This window comes from Epinephelus fuscoguttatus, linkage group LG10 (assembly GCF_011397635.1).
Source record: "Epinephelus fuscoguttatus linkage group LG10, E.fuscoguttatus.final_Chr_v1".
NCBI classification, from domain to species: Eukaryota; Metazoa; Chordata; class Actinopteri; order Perciformes; family Serranidae; genus Epinephelus; species Epinephelus fuscoguttatus.
Genome location: NC_064761.1, coordinates 1,156,103 through 1,177,401, shown reverse-complemented (window position 1 = coordinate 1,177,401; position 21,299 = coordinate 1,156,103). Strand labels below are relative to the sequence as shown.

The 21,299-nt window shown below is 39.7% G+C and overlaps 1 protein-coding gene across 1 annotated transcript in view; it reads right to left on the bottom strand.

Annotated features, from left to right (window-relative positions):
* szt2 (SZT2 subunit of KICSTOR complex) overlaps positions 1–21,299 on the bottom strand; it is a 461,751-nt gene that overhangs the window by 53,633 nt on the left and 386,819 nt on the right. The window contains exon 63 of the mRNA XM_049588526.1: positions 12,436–12,561. Within this exon, the coding sequence (XP_049444483.1) occupies positions 12,436–12,561 (126 nt within the window). The remainder of the gene's footprint in view (positions 1–12,435; positions 12,562–21,299) is intronic.

Sequence of the window (21,299 nt, the reverse complement as noted above, 5' to 3'; positions counted from 1 at the left end):
ATATCTCCCATATAAACTGTATCCATAGTAAAAGGAATATTGACTCCAAATATATTGTTAATATGTTTATGGATTTCCTGCCAATAAGGAACAATGACTGGGCAGTTCCAGAAAACATGATAATGATTGGCGTCGTCCATCCCACATTGTCTCCAGCAGCTGGAACCCCCTCCCCCATGTCTCTTTTGTAAAGGTGTAATAAAAAACCTAGCAACGTTTTTCCAACAGAATTCACGCCAATTAGTGGAGCAAGTTGAAGTCCATTGTATGAGACATATTCTTTTCCAAGCATCCTCTGTTATAATCAAATTGCCTTCTTTTCCCACTTTTCTTTTATATACCACGTATTTCCTGATTTGGGATGGAGTACATCTTTATATAGTTTAGAGATAATCTTAGTACACGGAGATTCTGATACTGACAAAAGAATTTTCAGAATTCCTGTTTCTACTTTACCTACATTTGGTCTCAGATTCTGGTTGAAATAGTTTCTAACTTGGAGATATCTATAGAAATCCTTTTGCTCAAAATTGTATCTCTTCTTTAAGAATTCAAAACTATGGAATGTCCCCTCCTTAGTAAATGAGTAATAGTTTGTTAGGCCTTTAGCAGCCCATTTTTTAAATCTGCCATCAGATCTGTTTGGAATAAAGTCAGTGTCATAGGCACACCATCGCAGTAGTTTAATTGAGTCATTTAAATTACAAGTTTTTACAATTTCCTGCCAGGTTTTCAATAATATATTTAACCAAGGGTTGCTTATGTTCAATTGTTTATTTAAAAGATCATTATCTGCAATAGTAGCTTCAATAGGTATCCCTTCTAATAAGGCATTTTCAACTTCTTTCCAACGTGCAGAATAATCTGGGGTACATAAGCAGATCAATGGCCTCAGCTGTGCTGCTAAGTAATATTCTCTTAAGGAGGGGAGACCCATACCCCCCCTCTCTTTACTCAGTTGTAAGGTCTCAAACCTGATCCTGGGTTTTTTCCCCTGCCATAAATACCTAGATATCATCATATCCCATTCTATGAATTGTTTGGTTGGTATTGACACTGGAAGATTTTGGAAAAGATAGAGCAATCTTGGCAGAATGTTCATTTTAATGGACTCCACCCTGGAGCTTAAGCTCAAAAAAGGGATAACATTCCAACGTGAAATATCGGATTTCAACTGGGAGTTTAAGGGTTATAATTCAAATCAAATAATTTTGTAATATCCTTTGTTAAGTTTACCTAAGTATCTGATTGATTCTGCATCCCATTTCATTTTGTATTTGCTTCTGATGTGATTAGGTGGGTAATAATTAAAGGTGATTACCTGTGTTTTTTGTATATTAAGTTTATATCCTGAGTACATCCCATATTGTTCTAGCAGGTTCATAAGCTTTGGAAGTGACTGAGTGGGTTGTGATAAATATATCAATACATCATCCGCAAATAAGGCCAATTTATTTTCTCCTGATGGCATATTTATTCCTTTAATGTCTGTATTTTGTCTGATCCATTGAGCCAAGGGCTCAATAAATATAGAGAAGAGGAGAGGTGAGGCACAGCAGCCTTGTCTGGTTCCTCTTTCAAGGATGAATGGATTTGATAAGTCACCATTAATTTTTATTTTTGCAGACGGTTTGTCATATAAGGCTTCAAATACTTCAATAATAGATTTATGAAAGCCGAATCTTTCTAAAACTTTATACAAAAAAGACCACCTGACCGAGTCAAAAGCCTTTTCGCATCTAGGCTAATAATGGCTGATTCTATTCCTTGTTCAATAATCTGATCTATAATATGCAAAGTTCTCCTAGTATTATCCTGTGTTTGTCTTTGTCTCACAAAACCAGTTTGGTCGAAGTGGATCAGATCTGGTAATATATTATCAATTCTCTTGGACAGTATAGTTGTAAATAATTTATAATCAATATTCAATACACTAATTGGCCGGTAATTGCTGCACTCCAACTTGTCTTTTCCATCTTTTGGTAACACAGAAATAATGGCATATCTCCAGGAGGCCGGAATTTCTTTCTTCTTCAACACCCAATTAAAAGTTCTCAATAGTACTGGAGCCAGTGATTCTTTCATGGTCCTGTACCACTCAGAGGTGAAGCCATCTGCGCCCGGCGATTTCCCTGTTTTCAATTTACTTATTGCTGCATTTAATTCTCCTATTCCTATTTCAGACAATAGTTTGTCATTTTGTTCGTTGGTAACGGTAGGTAAATTAAGAGTGGCTAAGAATGATTCAATCTGAAGGTCATTATTCATTTTTGGTTGGGAGTACAACGAGAACATTTCAAAACTTTGCTGAATTCTCTCTGTATGTGTCTCAATGTTCCCAGAGTAAGGATTTCTTATTTTATGTATTGAATTGTCTGCTTGTTGTTTAATCTGTAAGATAGGAGTTTGAGAGATTTTCCACCAGCTTCATAGTAACGTTGTTTTGTAAATAACAGCATTTTCTGTATTTCTGAAGTATTGATTTCATCTATTTCCTTTTTTATTTTGTTCATTTTTAATCTGGTTTCCTTATTTAGAGTCTCTACATGGTCTCTTTGTAATTCTTTTAATTTCTCTTCCAAATTAATGAGCCTTTCTTTTCTGAGTTTCTTTTCATACGACGAGATAGCTATTATTTTCCCTCGGAGTACCGCTTTCAGTGCATCCCAGAGCACAGATGGCGACACCTCCCCATTATCATTTAGCTCCAGATATGTTTTAATTTCTTTCCTAATTTTTCTTTAATCTGTGGGTTGTTTAGAAGGTTTGAATTCAGGCGCCAAGGTAAAGATCTTGGTTTATTGTCTAAATTTATTGACATGTATATAGGGCTATGGTCAGATAAGGCAATCGGACCAATATCACATTGCTTTATTCTGTGAAAGTCCTTACTAAAGGTGAAAAAATAATCTATTCTGGAGTAGACTGCGTGGGGTGAGGAGAAGTGGGTAAAATCTTGGCCAGACGGGTACAATTCTCTCCAAACGTCGATAATTCCCACTTCTTTCATCAAAGCATTCACTTTCTTGCTGATTGCATTTGAGTCTAACTTTCTATTGGAGGAGTCTAATCGAGAATTCAAACGAATATTAAAGTCTCCTCCACTGATTAAGATGCCCTGGCTTTTTGTAGTCATTATTTCAAATATTTTCTTGTAAAATAGCCAATCACTTCCGGGAGGGACATAGACATTTAGGAGGCTCATTAGGGCTCCGTTGATTCTCCCAGTAACCAAAACAAATCTTCCTTCTTTGTCCCTAATTTCTGACACGTGTTCATATTTAACTTGACCAGATATCAATACAGCCACTCCTCTGCGCCGTCCTGATTTGTGAGAAGATGAGTATATGTATTTGAAACCCATTCTGTTTAACTTATTATGCTCTAAATCACTTAAATGCGTTTCCTGTAGGAAAGCGATTTGAATTTTTTCTTTTTTTAATTTGGATAAAATTTTCCCTCTTTTGATTGGACTGTGTAAACCATTAACATTAAAAGAAGCTACTTTTAAAGTTTTACCTTGCATGTATGTGAACAGAAATCCGCCTCCATATACTTCCTAGGAAAGCCCCCCTTCCCTGAAGGAACTGACAGGGAGTGAACATGGAAAAACAACATTGAACCAAAAATGTAAAACAGATAAACATGTAATATAACAAAGCTGTGTATGGCTTCCACTTCAGAGGTCTTTGTTGTGACCCTGTTCAAGTCTCTAGGGAAAGCCCCTCCCCGTGTCCAGAAGAGGGGGCCCTTACTCAGGTTAGCTGCACCAGAGTCCCTTATTGCCCCCTGTGATTCTTACATTTTGTAAATAACATTATTAACCAGAATAACCAGGTAATATAGCCTTTTCCCCATTTAAATTTAGGTTTTTATATTTGTAAATGCACCTACCCGATCAATCAGACATTGGGGGGAAAAACATCAAAAAGGGGGGCTCATCTACCAGCAAAAACGACCAATCTTAGCTTAAGTTGTTGGAGGTGAGGACCGCCTGAAAGACTGCAGTCTCTCCTTGAAGTTAGACTCTCGTCTGGGGTGGGATGCGCGTCTCCCCCTTCGCTGGCTGCTCCTCTCCCACGTCAGCTGCTGCAATTTGTCCATCAGAGTCTCTGGAGGTTTGATGATCTCCACCGGGTATCCTCTGTTTGACATGTCAATTGCCGCTTCCTCGGCGCTCTCGTAGATCCGGGTTTCATCGTTATATTTAACTTTAAGCCGCGCTGGGTACAGGGTTTGGAAAGGGATCTGGCGATCCTTCAGGATCTTGCGTATTTCTGTATATGCCCTTCTTTTCTGAAGAATACGCGGTGCGTAGTCGTTATCCAGGTTTATTCGCCTCCCTTGCCAGGTAAAGCCCCTTTTCTGCCAAGCTGCGCGGAGAACATTTTCCTTTGTTTTGAAGCTGAGGAATCTCACCAGTATGGATCTTGGTGCTGCGTCCTCAGGTGGCTGTGGACCGAGAGCGCGGTGCGCTCTCTCCAGCTGCAAAGGCATCTCGTCGGGTATGTCGAGATTTTCGCGGAGTAACTTTTCCACAAATGAAGTCATGGATTGAGACTGCTTTTCGGCTCCCTCGGCGACCCCGTAGATCCGTATGTTTTCACGTCTAGAACGGCTCTCCTGGTCGGTTATTTTAGCATCTAGCGAGTTGTGTAGCTTTAGCATTTCTGCTAAAATATCCTCAGTGTTTTGGACTCGTTCCTCGACTTTCATTATTCGCTCTTCTGCCTCGTCTAGTCTTACGTTAGTCTTTAAAATTTCCCCCTTAATGTCCTCCAACTGTTGCTTGTTGTCCTGGCGAAAACCCCTCAGTTCCCGAAGGATCAAGACCAGGTCAGCCTTCTCTTCACCTGGCGTTACATTAGCTTGTTTGCTAGCGGTGGTCTGCGTGTCACCTCGTGGTCTTTCGTCGTCATTTATTTCTGGCTGCTGAGTCCCCTTCTTGCCCTTCTGCCTGGTATCCATCGTTACCCCCGTTTTAACAAAGTCTATAAAGTTGAAATTTCGCTTTCTTGGGGGTAGTTCAATGACTTTCTAGAGGGTGCAGTCGGGAGCTCCTAAACTAAGCTGCCATCTTGTCGGTGTCCAACCCGGAAGCCCCAATTTGTTTATTTTAAACCAATTTGAAAATTCTTTGAGACCCCTATCTGCCTCACTCATAAGACAATCAAAATTGCCGTTTGACATCACTAAATTAGTATCATCTGCAAAAAGAATAAGTAAAATGTCTTTAGACACAGTAGCCAAATCGTTAACATAAATAAGAAATAATAATGGTCCAAGAATTGAGCCTTGAGGAACCCCACATTGGATGGTAGCTTTACAAGAGACACAATTGAAATATACATATTGCTGTCTGTTTTTAAGATAATCAGCTAGCCAGCTAAGAGCATGTCCTTTAAAACCATATCTATCTAATTTTGACAGTAAAATATGATGGTTTACAGTGTCAAATGCTTTGGACAGGTCCAGAAAAATACCTCATGCATATTCATTGTGATCTTGTGCTGATATGATTTTGTTTACCAGCTGGAGCAGGGCCATGTAGGAAGAGTGATTTTTTCTGAAACCATACTGATGCGTGTATAATATGTTATTCAGTTCCAGATGCTGAAAAATTCTTTTGTAGACCAGTTTTTCTAAGATTTTTGAGAAACAAGGTAAAATTGATATGGGTCTATAGTTTGTAAAAAGATTGGGGTCATCGGCCTTATATAGAGGAATGACCTTTGCCAACTTTAAATCATCAGGAACTTTACCCTTACCCATGGAGACAGAAAAAATACAGGTTAACGGATCTGCAAGACACTCTTTTACTTCCTTTATAAGAAAGGCACCAATTCCGTCGTGTCCCGCGGCAGTATTCTTCAGCCCTGTAATTTCTTCTTTAATTTCTTCAGGTTTAGGTTTGATAAAGTTAGACATAATTGGAAATTTACCATGAATATAATCTAAAGGATTACACTCTATATTAGGAATCTTTTTTGCAAGTGAAACACCAATATTAGCAAAAAAAATCATTAAATTTACATGTAATATCATAGGGATTAGGAAATGACTCAGCACTGTTGGAAAAATTTGAGGGAAACTCAGCTTTTTCTTTCTTTCTTTGCAACAACTGGCTGATAATTTGCCATGTGTATCTGATGTTATTTGATGATTCCTTTAATTGTTGTGAGTAATAGTTCTTTTTTGCCAATTTCAGAAGGTGGTTGTATCTGTTTTTATAGCTTTTATATAATGCTAGATTTAGAGGTGTTGGTGATAACAAATACTTATTATACAACTTATCTTTGTTCTTGGAAGATTTATATAATCCTGAGGTAAACCAAGGTTTGCTATTATCTCCATTACATTTAGGTCTAACAGGTAACACAAGTGGAAAACATTTGTTAAATACTACATTCAAAGAATGAGAAAAACACTTGTATGCAGATTCAGCATCTGGACATCTGTACACTTCACTCCATGAGACTTCCTCAAGCTCTTTCTTAAATATTGAAATGTTATGTTTATTGAATTTACGATGGGATGTTCTGTTTCTTGTTTGCTTGGTATATTGACATTTAAGCCTAGTGAACTGAAATATAGGAAAATGATCAGATATGTCTGTAACTAATATTCCAGAATGGATCACCTCATTCAAAGAATTGGTAAAAATATTATCAATCAAAGTAGCCGTTTTATCATTTACTCTGGTGGGTTTACTTATGACTGGATAAGAGTAATTGGAATACATAGTACTTAAAATCCCAGTTTCTGAGTGTGTTTCCATCTTGAGATTAATATTAAAATCATCCAAGATGAAAAATAATTTCCTCTCCTTATTAATAACATCCATTGCATTAGCCACACAATCACTGAATTCACTAATTACAGTATTTGGTGGACGATACACACAACCTATAATGATTTTTTTGGCTTCAACAAACATTTCAATGAAAATTGATTCAACTGGCACAGTTTCAGAATTCAAGCACAAATCGTGTCTTATCTTGTATTCATAATCATGGTGGATAAAAATAGATACACCACCACCCACTTTATTTTCTCTGTAAGAGCGCACAGAATTGTACAAGGGAAGTTCATATAAACTGCTAATGTTTTCAGAAAGCCAGGTTTCTGTAAGTGCTATAATTGGAAAAGTATGCTCAAGAGATGTTAGATAATGAATTAACTGATCATGATTCTTTACCAGACTCCGGATATTCATATGGAGGGTTGAAAAGGTATGTAAATCTAGTGGAATCGAACATCTAAAAGTATTGAACTGATTTTCATTCATATAGTTGCAAGATCGTAAAGTATATGTTTCTGATAGGACATTCACATCTGGATCCCAATTAAGTCATATTTATCGCTATCACCCCTTTCTAAATCAAAAGGATTAAAAACATAATGCTCATTTGTAATAGAATTTGATTCTGTGGTGTTTGTAACAACAAGATAATCACCAATATCCAAAGAATAAAAGGGAAACAGTTCAGTACATGTCTGACCTAATCACCACCGATTAGGTTGCTCTCCTCGGGGATGCACAACAAGCTTGTCATATTTTAGATATGCAATGTCTCCCCTTGCTCTTGCCGCTGTCATCTTCGGCACCAGTTCTTTACGCTTTTGGCGCACAGCATCGGAGTAGTCCTCATTAATATAAATGTTTGTGCCCTTTAAGATTTTGGCTTTTGAGAGGATTGACTGTTTGTCTTTGTGCCTAAGTAGCTTAACTACCATAGGTCTTGGTCTTTTCCCATCACCGCCGGCCAACAGCTTCCCAGTGCGGTGCGCTCATTCAATTTCAATGTGCCTTTGATCGATTTTCATTTTTCCAGTTAAGATTTCTCTGAATTTCTTCTCTGAATCAGACCAACTTTCATCAGGTGACTCGGGGATGCCATCTATAACAATGTTGTTTCTCCTAGATTGGCTTTCTAAATACTCAGCTTTGGCCATCCAGTGTTTATTATTGACTTGCAGGGCCTCAGTGTTGGATTGGAGGTGTTTAATTGTATCCGTGGTCACAGATGTTAAAGTGACTTTCAAACAATCCACTTCACTTTGAGAAAATTCAAGGCTCCTTTTTACCTCCTGCACTTCTCTAGTCAGATCATCAACACGTTTATTGTTGGAATCATGAATCATTTTCACAAAGCCCTTAAAGCTATTCTCTTGTTGCATGATCAGGTCTTTATAGAAAGCCTTTTGCTGATCCAAGAGGTCTCGAAGAACCGAGAGAGAAACATAGTCTTCTTCACTCTTCTTAGGTGGCATTTTATCAAGTTAACAGAAGATAATCAGACAAAACAGGGTCCTACAGCTAGATGTGAAGATAAGCTGCTTAGGCTGTAGAGCAGTAAATGGAAAAGGCTTCAGGCTGTAGTGCAGAGTGGATGGAGAGGGCCTCAGGCTGCGAAGCAGCAGATGGAGTAGGCCTCAGCAGAGTGGATGGAGAAGGCTTCAGGCTGCAGGGCAGTAGATGGAATAGGCCTCAGCAGAGTGGATGGAGAAGGCTTCAGGCTGCAGGGCAGCAGATGGAGTAGGCCTCAGCAGAGTGGATAGAGAAGGCTTCAGGTCTGCTGGCCTGGAGGTCTTCTGGGCATGTTTTTTGTATATGCCTGTACAAGTTTCTACCACACCATCACATTCACTTTATATTTTTTGTTCCCTTTTGTTTTTTATTTATGTATGTATTGAATCATAAATTACTATCTGTAAAGTGCCCCGAAGAATGAGTCCTAAAACGTGGACATGAGTTAGCATTTCAGCACTCCTGATTCCAAGCTGAAGAGACTTTCAGGTTTTGTTCTACAGCATAAAATACCTCACTGTGAATTTTGAAGCTTTTATGTGTCCCTGACCCTATTTTATAGGCCTCTGCTCGAAAATTCCATATCCATCTGCAACTATATCTCTGCAACTACAAGGTCTATTTTAATACTTTTGGTGTCATGGTAAAGGGAACACTTGTGAGAGTTGTTAAGATGTGTAAATATCAGTATATGTGTTATATGTGAGGGGTAAATGAAGATGGCACACAGCACAAATGAAATATTTTGAGGTTCGCCTAAAAAAGAAAAAAAGCATTTTTAGGATCATTTGTGATTTTAGTATCCCTTTGGAATGATGATGCAGCAGCAGCAGCTCTAACCCTCTATCACATCATAGTACAATATGTGAACATTAAATCTGCAAAGGTTGATTCTGATAAAGTGAAGCAGAACAATATATGAGAGGTTTCAGTACAGAAAATTCAGGCGAGCTCTCCAAAATTGCACCATGTTTGCATGTGATTTTTGTCATGTACAATCCTATATCTTTCATTTTTTGTTTCTGTAAATCCCTACTGATGTTTAGGGTATACACATAGAACTGTCTTTTACTCTATTTCCCACTCCAAACTGACCAATATGCACCTACTACATTTGAACCTGAGAATCTATTCTGAGCTTTGGAGGCCCGCGATGGCTTGGCCGATTTGAGTGATTGACAGCACTGTAAGCCAGTCAGAGTCAGCAGAACACATTGTGGGGAGATGTCGGCTGCTGTGAGTGGTCATTGTTTTTGTTCACCCGGAATCTTTTTTCCGCCTGGATTCATTTGAATGACGGACAACTTCCAGTAGTACGCGAACGGAGCGTGAATGAACAGCAGAATGTGCATTTTATGGGGAAATTAATAAGGTAAAGAGCCATATTACAAATATATTTTGGCAAAGAGCTTTCTGTTGTTGTTGTTCTTTGGGCTGTAGCTCTGTGATGGTTAAAGGGAGAGTGATTTGGATATACATGTGGAAAGAGTGGAGTCTCAGCTTTCATTTGAGATGAACGGCGTGTGTTTTGAATAATGTGTGGTCGAGTTAGAGCCCGAAATATACTGAGTGGGTTGGGATATTGGTGCTGTTTGGAGTTGTTGGAGTTAGTTAGTTGTCAGTGTATTGATACACACCAGGGGCCTCATTTATAAAGGAGTGCTTAGGATTCATACTAAAAGTTGACGTGCGCGAAAAAATAATCTGATTTATGAAACCCGTCTTTATGCGCACGCACACTTGCACGCAATGTTATCTTTATAAATCACAGACCTCCTGGAGTTGTGCGCACCCAGATCCGCCTCATATTCTGCCCTCTACATGCCCTAGTTCAACCATAAATGGTCATGCAAATCACCTCATGAATGCGATCTGCATATAAATAAGCCGGCATGTGAGTGTTCTCTCATTGTGAGTCACGGCGACAGGTGTGAGAAACGAACCAAAAAAACGGAATTTCTACGAGACTGAGCAAGAGACCCTTTAACGGGAGGTGGAGGACTGAAGAAAGATTTTATTTGGTGGCCACAGCAGCGGGATCACTAATAAAAGAAAGCAAAAAAAGTGGCAACACATCAACACTGCTGATGTTGTCAGCTGTGTCTGTGGGACTGCATGGACAGTGACAGAGAAAAAAAAAAGTGGTCTGATCTAAAGTATACCAAATATTTCTACTCCTTTACCAGCATGTAATTAATGTATTGCTTTTAAATTTGATGTTTGACATTGATGTGTGACATAATGAATCACATTTATTAAAGGTGGAGGCAAAAAGGAGTATGTGCCAGTGCCATCTTGCGCAATTACGCACGAGGGTCACCGCAGTATTTATATGTTTTTGGCAATTAGTCTGATCAGACACCCGGCCTGAATTACAGTATGAACCAGTGGTATCCCTGTCCCAAAATACAACGTGTAATTTGAAATACAATTCAAAGATGAAAGTGTAATAGGTGAACACGTTTCTTCATGCCGGTTTTGTCATGAAAAGCATGTCTAAATAGGGCTGATGAAATGAGTGTAACGGTTGTGCTTAATGGCTGTATTTCGAGACATGATAAATGCACTGGAAATATTTAATATATTCCATGCAGTCGCGCCGTCTTCTCCCCCTGCTGCGCTCACAGAGTGGACACTGAGACGTTAGAGGCAGTGCGGATTAAATACGTATTTAGAAAGAATTTCAGTTCAGGATTTGAGTTGGATTTTACAACGTTTTTTATGAAACAATTATTATTAGGCTGCTGGATTTAATTTAAATGATAACGTGGATCTAAGGTGGGTATAGCGTGACATTAAATTTGTGTGAGACATCAATAAAAATCCAAACTGGAAATTTAAAAAAAAAAAAAAAAAATTTAAAAAAAAAAAAAAAAATAAATATATATATATATATATATATATATACACATATATATATACATATATATATGTATGTATGTATATATATTTTTTTTCTTCCTTTACCTCTGGAGGCACAGCCCGGAGTTTTTCAACTAAAGGAAGTGCAGGGGCAGAGTTTAGCTATATATCACATTTTTCATGTCACTATATCACCGTTTACACTAATCTGATGTTTGTTGAGTCTATAAACACAACAAACTGAACAAACGTTACTATTTCTGTGCGCACGATTTGTAATTAATTGGTAATATGGTTATTGTAGATTAGCTGGGCTAACCGTTAGCTGTTAACGTTAGCCGTTAGCAGTGTCTGTAATAACCACAGACTGTATGAAAATAAGGTAACGATAACGATCATTTTTTACAGCGGATATCTTAGTTACAACATGATTGAGCTTGCAAAGCAGTTTTGTGTTGCTATGTGTGGTATTTATTCAGTTATGGGAAATCACGATGTCTAGAAAGCATCAGTGGCTGCAGCGGACAGTTAGCAAAGCTAACATCAGGACGTCATCTGTTAAAAGCCTCCCGTTGTCGGATACGACATGAAACTACTCCAGTTAGCTCAATCGTGTAACTCAGACATCTGCTGGAAATTTTTTTTTTTTTCACGTTGACGAGACAGCGTTTTGGGTGGAGTGGTCGCTATGGACGTGGAGCTTGCTGTTTCTGTAGGTACACATTTCCTGGGGACAAGTGCATGTCTCGGCCATGCCCCCTCCATTGTGAGTGGCTAAAGCGCAGCATCGTTAAAACTCAAAGCCCCTCCCCCACTTCTGACTCCACTTCTCCACCTCGCCATCTGTGTCGCCACTTCCCAGTGTCTCCAAAATGTGTGCACGCATGACTGTTTGCTTACAGGTGCGCACATTCTCCCGCCAAGTTTATTTTTATAAATCACAACCTTTGCGTGGGAAGTGGCGTACGTCATTTTCAAGCCCCATTTTGTGCGTAAGCAGGCTGTGGTCATTTGTGAAGATTATCTTGCTGAACAAAACCTGTAAGTATCATAAACATGTGTTTGCCTGAGCTTTTTTTCTGTGATAATCCAAAATCAAATAGAAAAATCCCACAGGCTTTTTGACCAGGGAACCAGGGCAAGGCTAATTTCTGTGTCAGCCCATAGAAAAAGGTTGTACGTGGATCACTCTGTAGACACCAATAATCAAGACACAAAATTCTCATGCTGTCACTTTACTTTGAGTGTGATGGCAAACATACCTTCACTGGAGGATGAATAATCTGTTCCTCTTGGATCTGCTTGCGGAAGATTGAGTCAAAGAGGAGAGGGGTGGCACAGTAGTGGACGAGCCTGGACGACTGTTTCAGGGTCTCCAAATCTGTCCCCTGTTGAGACATCCATGTTAGGATAAGACGGTGACACTGCAGAGCGTGAATTTTGAGAGAAGCAGGATGACTGTGATGTACAAGACTACAACAACTTTGCTTTCAAGAATTAAGTCTACAGTACTTTGTTTTGTAGCAGCACTGTTCCTGAGCAGCTCTTTCATCAAAGATATGGTACATGAGGTTTGGCAGTGACAGAAACCAGCCTGACAATGGATGGTAAATGGACGCACACATTCACACACCGGTAGCCAAGGCTACCATACAAGGTGCCACCTGTTACGCAGTCTTGGACTAAGCCCTTAGACAGTCACACATTTGTATGGGTTTGAGTATCATGCCTAAGGATACTTTGACATGTGGACTTGAGGAGCCAGGGATCCGAATGCTGATCTGTCCATTACTGACCATCCCGCTTTACCTCCTGAGCCACAGCCACCCCATGATATATTCACATCACATCTTATATTTAATTTAATTCATCTGATGGCATTAAAATCCACCTAAAACCAAATGCCAGAGGAAATGGCTGTGGGCCCTGTTGGAGTCAAACTGCAAATCTCCTCTTGGATGTGCTTGAGTTAGAGTGCTCCCTAGGTGTCTGTGGAAATATCAAATTGGTAAATTCTATGCCAACATGTAACCTCTCCTGAGATATCACTGTGGGAGACAGAAGCCTTTTTTAATTAGCCCAGATATTCTCCACTTTGAATCAAGCCAATGCTGAATGATTTCTCTGAGGAGTGAACTGTAATTAATTGAGGCCATACATTAGTGAGAGGCACTATTCCCCAGGTAACGTCCAATTAGCTAAATTTCACATTAGGCTACTTTCACTGTACAGGACTTTAATACTCAAATGTGACTTACTTGTCAGATCCAATTTGTTGTTAGATTGTTTTAATGTGTCCAATATCTAACACTGTATCCTTTTTAACTTTATGTACTAACCTATGAGCTAAAGTACAAAACCACACCAGATTTCAATATCTTTGATGCTCATGCATGGGCACATCTTTTTTAAAAAATATATCTTTATTCAAATTTACAGTGGCTACAGGAGTAACATACCATTGCCCCTATCAACCCCTTCCTACTACCTGAAACAACAGGACAAAACAACAAGAATGAAAATGTATATTTAAAATACTACTGTTAATGTATTTGACAAAAACTATGATGAAAATCTTTTGTCAACTACCTTTTTTCCATGATGAATTTGAAATGATGACGAACTGAAAATAGCTCTTGGTAATAAAAATTACAACAAAATCTATGTTTCATTGACAAGACGAGATGTGGTGAAAATGTTAGTGGTAGACTATCAGACATCGAAAGCCCAGAGCGGGCTTCCTTGTAATTATCTTCAAATGCCACATGAGCAACAGGCTGGTAAATTCCTGTAAATAGTTTGAGCCCAGGATGTTTTGCTAGCTAGCAAAAACACTCACACTGGAGTAGCGTCAGCCATTGGTGTGAGTTATGAGCTGTAATTCAGCAGTAAATAATCAGCCGTGTGTGTGTCTGTGGATAGTGGAGCAGTTGAATGGATTTGTTAGTTGCAGTGGTGGCTGTTAGCAGTTAGCTCTCCTTGTTAGCTGCTGAACGACAGCAGAGCGAGCAGCCACCGGTTGCCAGACTTCACAGCTGATCCCTGCAGGACTCCACTCAGTTAGGACTTGAGAAGGTTTATGGGTTGATGCTGTTTGGCAGGCAGGTAGGAGGCTCAGTTAATGTTAATAACGTTAGCTTGTTGTATTTGCTTGGAAAACGTGTTAGTATAAGGCAGTTGTTTTGTAGGTGAATGTTGTGAGTTGTAATGGAGCTAAATTATGTACCGTTACCTTTGTTAGGTGTTGCTGTTGTCCCTGGCATTATATGACAAGAGGAAAAGATCGCTACACGCTAGGCTAATTTATACAATGTAAAATGCCATAGACTTGTGCTAATAATGTTAGCATGTTGTATTGGTGGGGGAAATGTGTCCAGATAAAGACAAGTGTTTGTCTGTCAGTTCTGCGATTTACAGTGAAGCCAATTTGCGTACTTGTGTTTGAAACAGTCTCTATTAAGCCATGTTTAGTGTGTGTTTTGAATCAACTATATAAATAAAGTTTGATTTGAACTAAACTTTACAGCACTTAACACAGTCCTCCACTGCCGACTAGTGTTTTGGAGGTGTAACGTTAACTGCATAGTGACACAGACACACCAGAGCACAAGTAAAAATAACGTGCAGATTTTTTTTCCCACGACTAATCGATTAGTTGACAATTATGTGCGACTTTAGTCGACCAAGATTTTCTTTGGTTGACTATAGCCCTAGTCTTTTTCCACATCTTCAATGTATTTGCAATGCACTAGCATTGTAGCTCTGTTTATCACCATCTCTGTCTGCTGGTTCTTTTTCATAACAGGTCATCAGTCACAGCCCAAGTACTGTTCCAATTCAAAGTTCACATCTAGTGGCGTCGGTGGCTTAGTGGACAGAGCAGGCGCCCCATGTACAATGCTGTTGCCGCAGGGGCCTGGGTTCGACTCCAGCCTATGGCCATTTCCTGCATGTCAATCCCCGCCTCTCTCTCCCCCCTCCACACTTGTCTGTCCTGTCAATTAAAGGCTAAAATGCCCGAAAAAATATCTTAAAAAAAAAAAAAAAAAAAAAAAGTTCACATCTAGCCAAGTTCAGTCCAAATGCCCGAATGTGTTCTCGCCACGCCCCTTTTATTGGGGATGCATTGGAGTAGACTTGTGTGGACAGCCAGGTATCCCAGCATGCATTTTGCAACAATCATCATTATTTGGGCATGCAGTGCACCCTTAGCCCTGCCAGCAGCATATACCAAGAGACATAAAACCCCAAAAACCTGAAGTAGACAAACTGGGTTAAGTGTTGATAAAATATCTCAGGCCAGGGAACTTTATATTGTGAAGCTAATGCTTCACAATAATGGGGTTGTGACGCGAGGCCAGCAGCTCGCTCCCGCAAATTTGACTTTTATTATCCTGTTTTAAAAGTTTTTAGCCACTTTTAGTATTTTACGTTTTAACTAACTAACTTTAACTGTGGTTTTAAACACAACTTTTAACGGGACACAAGTCATTTTAACGTATCTCAGTCATGTATCATTCACTTGAGTGACTGAGTGACTAGCCTAGGAGCAACAACAACAAACTGCTAGCATGATGGCTGTGTGTGAGTCTTGCCTTCCTACCTTGTCAAAACTGACGTGTCCACCAACAACGACACAACTCTACCATGGTCCGGCTCCATAAACACCGAAACTCCTGCATCTGTGACAGCTCCAACAAGGCTCGTTGGCTATTCCAGGGTGCGAAGCCCAAAACAACGGCGACCACCACTGTGTGCCTGGGCCCAGCGGAGCCCCTGCGTCTCACCGGCAGAGATGGAGTGAAGACTCTGGTGAGCTCTACTCCACGCAAACCTGCCCAGGAGGCCTGGACAGTGGTTCTGAAAGGCACTGGAGCTCGCCTGCTTCCTCTTCCGCCGCCGCCTTCGGACCTGCTGCTAGAGAACAGATTTGACATCCTGAGTCTGCACGAGTTTCCTCCTGTGAGCGGTGTCTCCTAGTCCCCACCGGACCACCCGAGATCCCCGTCCGGACTGGGTCCTCAACGGACCAGGCGCCAGCATCCAGCTGAGCCTGGTCCCACTCGACCATCTGTGTCTGGACCAGCTGATGACCAGTGACATCACCACCGGGCTCCGGCTCCCCACTGCCACACCTCTGGCCGGTCAGGTGTGCGTAACAAGGTGTGGCGCCCTCCTGCGGTGCTGGTCATCGGGTCCTCAATGGTCAGGCACGTGACGGTACCCGGTGGTCAAACCTTCAGCCATTCCGGTGCCTGAGTGAAGTCCGCAGCCCTCCAGCTCAAAATAGAGAAGTCAGAGATTCTCAAAGAGGACTTTGTCCATCTCGTTGACTGTCTGCTGGACACAGGAAGGCAGGTAATAATGTCCGGGCCACTCCAATCACCACGTTTCGGTGACGTAACTGCAAGCCGCATTTGTCAACTCCACACCTGGCTGAAGGGTTACTGCAGGAATAAAGGTATTCCTTTTGTTGACAATTTTGCAGCCTTTTTAAACAAGCCCCGGCTTTTTAAGAAGGATGGTCTCCATCCCAACTGGGAAGGATCACGACTTTTAGCAGTGAACATGGACCTAACTGTGCAATCCTGCAAGACTCCCTGACTGCAGGGCACGCACAGTAACACATGCAACATACCAGTAAAAGTTTCGAACAGATCTTACAATGTAAACACCAACAGAGTGAACTTCAATAACCTCAGGCCTCTTCTCAAACACCATACACCACCCAAATCACTAACCCCACCCACTCTCAACATGGCACTTTTAAACACCAGGTCTCTTTTAAATAAGAAATTTTTAATTAATGACCTGATTTTAGACAACAACATAGACTGCATGTTTTTAACAGAAACATGGCTCAACACGGATGCATCTGCTGCTCTCTTTGAATCATCTCCACCAAACTACATTTTTTCATACTCCATCAGAAAAGGAAAAAGGGGAGGGGGTACAGCAACCATCCTCAAAGAGTCATTTGGTTTTAAAAACATTGATTTTGGTGATTTTACTTCTTTTGAGTACAACTCTATTGTTTTTAGCAGTCCTCCTTTATTGTGTATGTGTGTTTACAGGCCACCAAAACATTTTTCATCTTTTATTTCAAAATTTTCAGAAATACTGTCCACAGCCCACAACATGTAGATAATCATGTAGACCATTTTGCCTCATAATTTTTAAATGTCTTAAATTGAATGTTATGAATTTTAATCAGCATGTTCAACTACCCACCCATACCAAAGGACACACGTTAGATCTTATAATAACACATGGACTTCCGGTCAATATCACCTCAGTTATCGATGTAGGCATTTCAGATCATTTTTATGTCTTTTTTAATGTCACTGGTTTTATTCAACAATTGTCTTCAGAGAGAAAAAAAACGCTATCTCAATAGTGAAGTGGCTGCAAATTTTACCCATCTTTTAATGGAAACTCCTATGGACTTTTTTATCATCATCCTGTGATTTTATTGTAAATAATTTTAACAGTAAACTGAGAACGACCCTGGACAAAGTCTCCCCTCCAAAAATAAAAGAGACCAATTCAAACCCAATACCTCGATGGAGAAATGAAGAAGTAAAGCAACTAAAAAGAAACTGTCGGAAAGCAGAACGCAGATGGAGACAACGTAAGTTGACTGTTGATTATCAGGTATATCACAAACAACTTATAACTTACGATAATCTAATTAAACGCACCATACATTTTTTCAAACTTATACAAGATAATCATAATAACACCAATTTCCTTTTTACAACCATTGGCCTTTTAATTAACCCAGTTTTTAGTAAGCCCAACAGTTTGCCCTCTAACTCCAGATGTAAGGAGTTTGCAGTCCACTTCAGAGACAAGATAGACACTATTAGAGCAAATTTACAGCAACCTAAGAATTTTAGTATGGAAGAACCTCTGTGTGAGGAAACACTGGAGAAGTTTGTCCAGGCTGATGCTGAGATGCTCTATAAAATCGTTTCCAAATTAAAACCAGCAACTTGCATTTTAGATCCAATTCCCACATCGTTTTTTAAAGAAGCTGTTTGGATGAGCATGTTCTTCATATAGTAAACTGTTCTCTTCAGACGGGGGGTTTCCCGCAGGCACTTAAAACCGCTGTGGTGAAGCCCCTTCTTAAGAGAAACAATCTACACCCATCAATTGTTAATAACTTCTGACCTGTGTCAAATGTCTTCCCTTTTTACGCAAAATTTTAGAGAAACTAGTTTTTAATCAGTTCAATGAGTTTTTAGATTCAAACAAAGTTCTTGAACAGTACCAATCTGATTTTCGGGCCAATCATAGCACTGAAACAGCACTGGTCAAGGTTGTAAACGACATTAGGTCAAATATGGACACTAAAAAGGTCACAGTCTTTGTCCTACTTGACTTAACTGCAGCCTTTGACACAGTAGATGACTCAATTCTTTTAAATAGACTTCACACTATGACTGGACTCCCTGGCACTGTTTTTAGCTGGTTTGAATCATATCTTTTAAACAGGGAATTTTATGTTGGCATTGATGACTGCTCCTTAAAATGCTATAACATGGACTGTGGAGTCCCCCAAGGTTCGATTTTATGTCCAGTACTTTTTAACCTTTACATGCTGCCACTTGGAGGGCTCATCAGGAGCCATGGCATACAATTTCATAGTAATGCTGATGATACACAGCTATATATTGCCGTGTCTCTTGATGACCCAAAGCCTCTTGCACTCTTTAGCTGTATTTTAGATATTAAGTGCTGGATGGCAGAGAATTTTCTACAGCTCATCCAGGACAAAACAGAATTTTTAGTTATTGGGTCTGAAGCACAGAGAGAGAAACTGCATACAAAACTAGTAACACTGGCTCTGGAACCATGTCAAAAAGTAAAAAATGTTGGAGTAATTATTGATGCTGACTTCAGTTTTGAGCCTCACATTAAGAATATAACAAAAACAGCACTTTATCATTTGAAAAACATTTCTAGAGTCAGGCCGTTTGTCTCTAATGCCAATGCAAAGACTCTAGTGCATGCTTTTATCACCTGTAGTATTGATTATTGTAATGCTCTTCATTATACCATTACAACGAGTTCAAAATGCAGCTGCTTGAGTTCTGACGAGAACTAGAAAGAAAGCACACATTACTCACATCCTAGAGTCTCTGCATTGGCTTCCTGTTAGCTTCAGAATTGATTTTAAGATTCTTTTATTAGTTTTTAAAGTTCTTAATGGTCTTGGTCCTTCTCATTTATCACATTTGCTTTTAACCTATCAGCCCTCTAGGACCCTCAGGTCCTCTGGTAGTAGACTGTTAATTATTCCAGAAATTAGAACTAAAACCCACGGTGAGGCGTCCTTTTCTTATTACGGCCAACGTCTGTGGAACAGCCTGCCAGAGGATCTGAGGGCAGCAGAGAGCGTGGATATTTTTAAAGGCAAACTCAAGACCTACCTTTTTAGTTTGGCTTTTAGTTGATTTTTACTGATCTATTTATTCTTATTTATTTACTTATTTCTCATCTATTTATTGAACTTTTTTTTAGACATTTTATCATTGTCATTTATTTTCAATCAATTCAATTTTATTTATAAAGCCCAATATCACAAATCACAATTTGCCTCACAGGGCTTTACAGCATACAACATCCCTCTGTCCTTATGACCCTCGCAGCGGATAAGGAAAAACTCCCCCCCAAAAAACCCTTTAACAGGGAAAAAAAATGGTAGAAACCTCAGGAAGAGCAACTGAGGAGGGATCCCTCTTCCAGGACGGACAGACGTGCAATAGATGTCGTACAGAACAGATCAGCATAATAAATTAACAGTAATCCGTATGACACAATGAGAGAGAGAGAGAGAGAGAGAGCGAGAGAGAGAGAGATGGAGGTAATGACAGTAGCTTACAACAACATTATTGAAAGTAATAATATTATAGTTATAGTTCTGGCTACTGTGGTACAATATGTTGAAAGTATGTATTAATATCTGACAATAGTCATATGTGTATAATAACAGTAGAAGTATGACTAATGACTAATGATGGCAGCAGCAGGAGGCATCTGGCAGGACCACGGCAGCAGCAGCACAACTACACACATCACGCTGTCCAGGCACTGCTGCAATATGAGTTAATCTGAGAGACAGTGGAGCACAAAGGTTCCGGAGAAGAAGCTGAGTTAGTGACATCCAGAATGGCCGAGTTAGCAAGATGCAGTAATAGAATACGAGAGGGGGAGAGAGAGAGAGAGAGAGAGAGAGAAGGTGCCCGGTGTATTATGGGGGGTCCTCCGGCAGACTAGGCCTAAGTCAGCCTAACTAGGGGCTGGTACAGGGCAAGCCTGAGTCAGCCCTAACTATAAATTTGATCAAAGAGGAAAGTCTTAAGTCTAGTCTTAAATGTGAAGACGGTGTCTGCCTCCGGGACCGTAACAGGAAGATGATTCCACAGGAGAGGAGCCTGATAGCTGAAGGCTCTGGCTCCTGATCTACTTTTTGAGACTTTAGGGACCACGAGTAACCCTGCGTTCTCAGAGCGCAGTGTTCTGGTGGGATAATATGGCACTATGAGCTCTCTAAGATATGACGGAGCTTGACCATTTAGAGCTTTATAAGTTAACAGTAGGATTTTAAATTCAATTCTGGATTTTACAGGGAGCCAGTGCAGAGAAGCTAAAACAGAGAAATATGATCTTGTTTCTTAGTTCCTGTTAGTACACGTGCTGCTGCATTCTGAATTAGCTGGATTTTTTAAAGACTTACTAGAGCTACCTGATAATAGAGAGTTACAGTAATCCAGCCTAGAGGTAACAAAAGCGTGGACCAATTTTTCTGCATCTTTTCGGGTCAGGATAGGCCTAATTTTCGCAATATTACGCAGATGAAAAAATGCAGTCCGTGAGGTTTGTTTTAAATGAGAAATTTTAAATCCTTTATTTCTTATTGATAACTTTTAGTCATATATCTTATATGCTTTAAAATTATCTACTTAGCAATTTATTTCTATTTATCTATATACTTTTATTTATGTATTTTTATATGTATTCATTTTATTTTTATTTTTTATTTATATATTTTATTGCTATTTCTATTTATTCTTATTCTATCTATTTCTTTTAACACTTTTATTTTTAGGTTTTCTTA